The sequence below is a fragment of the Ipomoea nil genome, unplaced genomic scaffold, assembly GCF_001879475.1.
Source record: "Ipomoea nil cultivar Tokyo-kokei standard unplaced genomic scaffold, Asagao_1.1 scaffold2151, whole genome shotgun sequence".
NCBI lineage: Eukaryota > Viridiplantae > Streptophyta > Magnoliopsida > Solanales > Convolvulaceae > Ipomoea > Ipomoea nil.
Genome location: NW_017618579.1, coordinates 163149 through 170560, shown reverse-complemented (window position 1 = coordinate 170560; position 7412 = coordinate 163149). Strand labels below are relative to the sequence as shown.

At 37.1% G+C, this 7412-nt stretch overlaps 1 protein-coding gene across 1 annotated transcript; it reads left to right on the top strand.

The window, feature by feature from the left end:
- The first annotated feature begins 3434 nt into the window (after nucleotides 1–3434).
- LOC109149081 (protein FAR1-RELATED SEQUENCE 5-like) lies at nucleotides 3435–5079 on the top strand. The gene is made up of 2 exons (XM_019296728.1): nucleotides 3435–3892; nucleotides 4062–5079. Exons 1-2 carry the CDS (start codon nucleotides 3435–3437, stop codon nucleotides 5077–5079), a joined length of 1476 nt encoding a protein of 491 aa, XP_019152273.1.
- The last annotated feature ends 2333 nt before the right edge of the window (nucleotides 5080–7412 follow it).

The window sequence follows — 7412 nt, the reverse complement described above, 5'->3', positions numbered from 1 at the left end:
ACTCATTTGGCACATGAGAAGTTGCCTACTGGTTATCTCAGAGGGCCACTTGGTGCAGGAAGCTTACTCATTCCCAAAGAAGGCATGGGATAAATCTCCAATTTCGCATAGCACCCGCATCTATGATTGTGATAATTCTATACAGGGCTACACCATTGAGAAGGAGTACCATGTTGAGCTTGTTGACAGCCATTTTAACGACAAAGATATGATAGCTAGATACCAGACTGAGTTGAAATGATGAAAAGACATAAATACCCCCTCTCAAACGATCATCTAACGGAAATATTGACGGAGGACCAAAATTGTCCTCGTCACAATAAGAGTGTCCACAAATTGTCTGATTTTTTTATAAAGGATCAAAATTGTCTATGTCATTATAAGTCTAGGACCAAAAATGTCTTTTACTCTTTAGAATTAGATGTCTATAATGCCTTTATTTAAAATAATTATTCATTATACAAAATTGGCTCAAGTGCCAAATTGCACCATGAACCAATTGTGATATGTCATGCCGCACCATGAGTAAGTTAACGGTGAACTAACAGAAATTAACGAAGAAGATAATATTTAACGGAAAAGTTAACGGATAATCATATAATTAAGGATAAATTTAAAAATATCAAGGAAAAATTAAAATCTGATCAATCGAGCCCTTCATTTGATTAAAAAATTTGATCGTTATTTTTTTTACCCATTATAGACCTAACTCTCTTTCGCTCTTATTACTATAGTAGATAGTAGATAGTAGATATACATATACTATACAGCAGGCAATGTTGACTGCTGTATAGTATGTGTATATATATATAATTTTTGTGTGTGTGCGTGTGTATATATATATATATATATATATATATATATATATATATATATATCTTATGAGTTATATATATAATTTTTTTTTCAATTAGGAGCACAATTGTAATAATAATAATAATAATAATAATAATAATAATAATAATAATAATAATAATAATAATAATAATAATAATAATAATAATAATTATTATTATTATTATTATTATTATTATTATTATTATTATTATTATTATTATTATTATTATTATTATTATTATTATTATTATATACTTACACACATGGTTGAAAAATTTGCTAGGCACTCATCGAGCGCTCAGAGGGAGCATAGCGCCTAGGCGGCGATTAATCGACGCCTAGACATTCATGTATTTTTTATTTTCTTTTTTTAAAATTTGTTTAAAATTTTTAAATTTTGTAAGACTTGATAATTATAAACTATTTAATACTTTAATAGTTAATATTAAAATATTAAATATTAACTTAAAAAACATATAGAATTTGAATAATTTAGAGTTATTTTGCTTAATAATAAAATGATGTCGTTTTGAGTGAAATAACCCATAAATTTTCACTTGAATGAGCTCACCCATTATTTCAAAATTCTTTTTTTCAAGCCTCTAATCCAAAAACTCTCTTTAAACTAAATCTAATTCCATTTTTTTTAGATTAAAACTAATAGCATGTGTTTGTAGAGGAAAATTGTAATTCTACCCTTAGGCTCCGTTTGGAAAGTAGGAAAATGACTTCTTGAAAATGTTTTATGAAAAATGACTCATTTTCCTTTCCGGTGTTTGGCTACAAAACGGAAAAATGTCTTTGTGTGTTTGGTTCATTTTTCAGAAAATGAGTAAGAAAATGAAAAGAATTGAATACTTTCAAAATTTTAATTGTTTGATACTTTTGATAAAATCATTTTATGAATAGCACTCTTTTGATATATATATATATATATATATATATATATATATATATATATATATATATATATATATATATATATATATATATATATATATATATATATATATATATATATATATATATATATATATAGATAAAGGATCATATGAGGTCATGTTCCCACATGAGGTCTAAGGTCATAATCTGGCCTCTGATTTTGTGGTGATCTATGGTTGTTATTGGTTTGGGTTTTTATTTTGTCCTTTTTTTTTTCTTTTTCCGCGTGAGTGTGTAAGGACCTTTTTGTCTTTGTATTTTTCTTTCCTATTTATTTGGTGTCTTTGTCGGCTGAGTTTCTCATTTTTAGGAGTGTTATACATGGTAAATACAGATTTTGAGCGTTTATATTCTGATGTAGCGATCCACTTTATACAGTTTGTAGTTGTGATTTTTCCTTTCATCGTTTCATAGTTTTTCAATTTTTTCGTCTTTCTCTGCGTGAAGGCTTATGGATTCTCCATGTTAGTTTTTCCGTTTGTTTCTTGTATATTTTTTCTGAGCATCGGTTAGTGGTTGGTTTGTGTATAAGTATGTGTCTATTTGTATGACATGTGTTCTAGGTGCTGTGGTTTGATGTTGGTTATGGAGTTTTAATTTTTATATATAAGTCGGGGGTCTTGGATTATTGATTGGGTAGTTGGTTTGGTTTTATGTCGTAGTTGTATTTGTTATTTTCGTTTTTTTAATAACTGCAATTGGCATATGTTTTTCGTTTTAATTTGTTTTGGTAATTTATGCATTTCGGTATTTGTTTGACATTATGGCTTATGTGTGCTGGGTTTGTGTTCGATGGTAGGATGTTGCCGTGGTAGTTTGTGCATTTCGGTGTACATGGTTGTTGCATTTTATATTGGGTTGAAGGTTTTTGTGCTGTGGGTCGTGCGTGGTAACTTCATAAAGTGTATGTGTTTGGTATTCGGTGTGTGCGTGTTTTCGTTTTTTAATAAGTGCCATTTGCATATGTGTTTTGTTATAGATTGTTCTGCTAATTTATGGATTTCGGTGGTGGGATGACAACATTGCTTGTGTGTGCCGGGATTTGGTTCGCTGTTAGGATATTATGTTGTTAGTTTTGTGCATTCCGGTGTACATGGCATTTGCATTTTATATTGGTTTTGAAGGGTTTTGGTTTGTAGGGGTAGGGTTTTTCTTCGTAAAGTGCATTTTGTGTTATTTGATATGTGCAAGCAGCTTGTTTTTTTTTTTTTTTTTGGAATGATATGCATGTCGTTTTTATTTTGACCGGTTTTGTGTTTGTGTGTATATTGCTGTTTGATGTGTGTGCAGCACGGTCGGACTCGCAGTAAGGGTGTGTTATGGACGTGTCCCCTGATGGGACTAAGTTTTGGATGCCTTCGTGTGATGCGGCGGTTAGGCCTTTTGAGGGGCAGACTTTTCCTTCTCTCGCTCACGGTATTGATTTTTATCGTTAGTATGCGTCGCTCGTTGGTTTTGATGTACGTTGTAGTTCGTTGCGTAGGAATAGGGAGGGTGTTGCTGTGAAAGACTTGTTGGTTTGTTCGCGTGAGGGGTTCAAGCAGGCGGTGTAGGGCTCTGTTGTTGTGGATGCTGCGTTGGATCAAGCACCTGTGGCTCCGAAGAGCCGGCGTGTTTCAAATAGGGTGGGGTGCAGAGCGAGGTTGGTGTTGAAGATGGGTGACAATGGGGCTTTTGTGGTTCATTTCATTGAGCTACGGCATAATCATTGTTTGTGCTCGGATGTGGCTAAGCCTTTCTTGCGGGGTAATCGTTCCATGGATGTGCAACATCAGATTTTTGTGCTTAAGTGTGCTAGGGCCAACGTTGGGCCCAATAGGTCGTTTCGTTTGGCTAGGGAGTTTGCTGGGTCGTATTCAAATCTTGGTGCGACATGTGTCGATTTTAAAAATTTGAAGCGTGATTTAATGGCATTTATTGGAACTTCAGATGCTCATATTGTTGTGAAAAAATATGCTAAGAAGGTAGATGATTGCCCGGATTATGTCTTTAGATATGATGTAGATTCTCAGGATCAGTTATGTAGGGCTTTTTGGACTGACCCTATTGCGAAGGAAAGATTTTCAGCTTTTGGAGAGGTGGTGTCGTTTGATGCAACTTATGGGACTAATAGGTAAGCCACGTGTTCTTAAAAAAAACTTTCTTGTAGTTGTTTTTTTTTTTTTTTTTTTTTTTTTTTTATTTATTACTGGTATGTGCAGTTTATTATTATGTATTTGTGCAAGCAGTATGCTAAAAACCATGGGGTTTATTTTTCGTTGGTTTGGTGTTATGTCTTGCAGGTATGGTATGGTATTGGTCCCGTTTACTGGTGTTGATAATCACAAGAGAGGTGTCACATTTGCAATGGGGTTGATTTCCCGTGAAGATGTGGACTCTTACGTGTGGCTTCTCCAGCAATTTAAAAGTGCAATGGGTTGTGTGCCTAGTTGCACTATCACTGATCAAGATCCTTCGATGCGAGTTGCAGTCCCTCAGGTGTTTGATACTACGCGGCACAGGTTTTGTATGTGGCATATTATGTCAAAGGTTGGCGAGAAGGTTGGTAATGTTCTATCTAAAGATGAGGAGTTTCGGCGCGCGTTGAATGATGTTGTTTGGTGTGAGACGTCGTCCGTGGAGGAGTTTGAGCGGGGTTGGCAGGACGTTATGGAAAAGTATAGCCTTGGTGACCACCGATGGTTTCGTCTTATGTATGATCTGAGATTGTATTGGATCCCTGCGTATTTTAATGATATTTTCATGGGTGGATTGCTTCGCACGACATCGAGGTCCGAAGCTGCGAATAGTGTGTTTGGTAGTTGCACAAACCAGCATGCTAGTTTGTCTGAGTTGTTCAACAATTTTGAAGGGGCTATTGATGCTCAACGTTTGGCGCAGGCCAAACTAAATGCTGAGTGTGAGGGCCATTTTCCTTTGTGCCAGACTCCGATGTTGATTGAGAAGCATGCGGCTGCGGTGTACACTATTAATGTTTTTTATGATGTGCAAGCCGAGGTTATCGCGGGATCTTTTTCGTGTCGTGCTGTGCGTTCAAATGTTGAAGGGCTGGTAACCCGGTATGAGGTTGAAGATGATGATGGCCCGGTGCGCACCGTGAGTTTTGACTCTGGTAATGATGGTGTTGAGTGCACGTGTAACATGTTTTCACGGGTTGGGTTACTTTGTCGTCATATTTTCTGGGTTTTCAAGGATCGTAGGGTTGTTTCTATTCCTTCTCGGTATGTGATCGCACGTTGGACAAGGGGGCTTGTGTGCGACAGGTGTTGGGTGTTCAACGTGGGGGCGATTCGGAGGTAGATGTCGCAATTGGTGAAGCTTGGGCAGAATTTTTTTCGTGCGTGACCATGGCTTCACGGAGTGTTGATCATGTTACCAAGTTGAATGCAGCCCTAAAAGATTTCAAGGCTTTTTTATTGGCTGAGAATGGTCCTACCGTTCGTGCTTCTTCTTCTAAGAAGCAACTTTTTGAGTCGTTTTGCGGTGCTTCGCCAGATGGTCAAGTTAATGTTCGTCCTCCTCCAATCTCTAATAACAAGGGTGGTGGCAAACGTTACAAAAGTACAAGGAAATTAGCTATTGAAAAGTCGGGGCATCGACAACGCCAATGTCAAACTTGTGAAAAGTATGGGCATAATAGTCGTACCTGCCCAATGCGCAACGTTGACGTATGACGAAGGGGGTCGTATTGCTCTTTGGTTTAAATTTGAATTTAAACATGTTGCTTTGTTTTTTACTTCGTCACTGACTTGTGTTTATTTCGCATTTGATGTTGGTTTTCAATAATGGATTTGGTGTGGTTTTGTTTATTGGATTTGTGTTTCTATTCTGTTTATTAATTTTATATTTCCCGTTTTTTAGATAGGATGGTCGTGGTACTCTTTTATTCCGTTTTCATTTATTCAGTAACCACTTCCATCTTACACAGTATAGTATCTTGTGGATGCACAAAGTAACTGGAATTTTGTGCATGTTTGCACAGATCTTTCCTTCGAGGTTGCACAACAATTTATTTGCCTTTGTAATTCGGTTTCGCGTCTTGTCTTGTACCCCCCTTTGATGTACCCTATTATTTCAACTCGGGGGTGTCATGCGGACATGCATGTTATTAACGCTACAATGTTAAGTTGACTTTTTACCAGCGCTAAGACGTCCCCCTACTGGGATGCATGTTGTGTTTCTGTGTGGGTGTACATCATATTAACGTGTCAAAATCTATTTAGTGGACTACGGGTTATTTGTTTTGGACATACGGTGGTATTATTTCATTCTTTTTCCTCACATTATGATGCCACATCCCACTTGCACAGTTCCGGTCATTGTGGTTGCACACGGTCACTGGAATTTTATGCACGGTTGCACGTATGCTCCCATCAATGTTGCATACTATTTCATCTGCACTATACCCGTTTGTGTTTTATTTTGATTCCCCGATTTGTTAACTTCACCCTATCGCATAGTCTAGGGTAGGGACTTTGGCATTAAATCTGGGTTTGTGCTCTGTCTTGCACGTTCGGTTCCTTCGCTTTAACCGATCATTGTGACTAAGGGTGGTCATGCCAACATGCATTTCAATACAACTTTAAACTTAAGTTGGTTTATTACAGTTGTGCCTATCACCCCTACCGTTGTTCATTTTCTTTTTCTATGTGGGTGCACACTACCTTCACGTGTCTTAATGTTTTTAGCGGTCTACGGGTTTTTTTTTTGTTGCCATTTTGCAGTGCATTACTTTAGTAACCGCCGATGCACACACCTGTTCATCCGGATATAACGTAATTGCACAAAGGTGTAATCCACTGAAGCACGAATTAATAAGTGTGCATTTACAGCGGAATAACTTTTTAAATAAAAACCATGCATCTACATTTCGCACAACTTTACCCAAAAAAAGTTGTCCCTTGCCGAAAAATTATTACAAGTGTTAAACCTTTCATTGGTGTCCTTAGTCATGGGTTTTAAAGTCGTCAAAAAAATGCACAATCACACATTTTACTTGCTTAGCGGAATTGCGTGAACACTCCCTTGCCGTACAGTGGTGAGCTTTGGAAGCTTTTGTTGTGTTGCTCATTGCATTCGCTGAGCAGGATTTTCTTCATGTACTTCGCTCGGTATTCTTCTATTGTGGCTTTGTCTCCCTTGGTCAGCCCACATTCCCAACTCTTCGCTTTCTGCCCAATGAAGGATTCCATGTGCCTCATTGTATATACTCCACTATCTGGGTTTTCTGTTGCATCCCTCCAAGGCATTTGCATTCTCTTTGGTTCCATTTCCAGTATTTCAGCCGCCCTTTTATGGTCCTTGTTATCGTCTAGGAAGCACCCGAGCATGTCCTTCTGGTTTCATACATAGACATGGTTAGTAACTTTTATCATATCACCGGTTAGCAACACATTTATATCTATATTGCACCTAAAGAGCAGTAACAGATGCACAGTTCCTATGAATAGAAGTTCTTGCCTCGTAACAGTTGCACAGTTCCTATGATTACAGCAGTAACAGATGCACATTTATATCTATATTCAACACGCATATGATTAGAAGTTCTTACCAAAATATCCGGGATTTTCCCATACACTTCCTCTTTTTTCCCAGCAGAAGAGTTGTCAATGATTTGCATTGTCCTTCCCTTT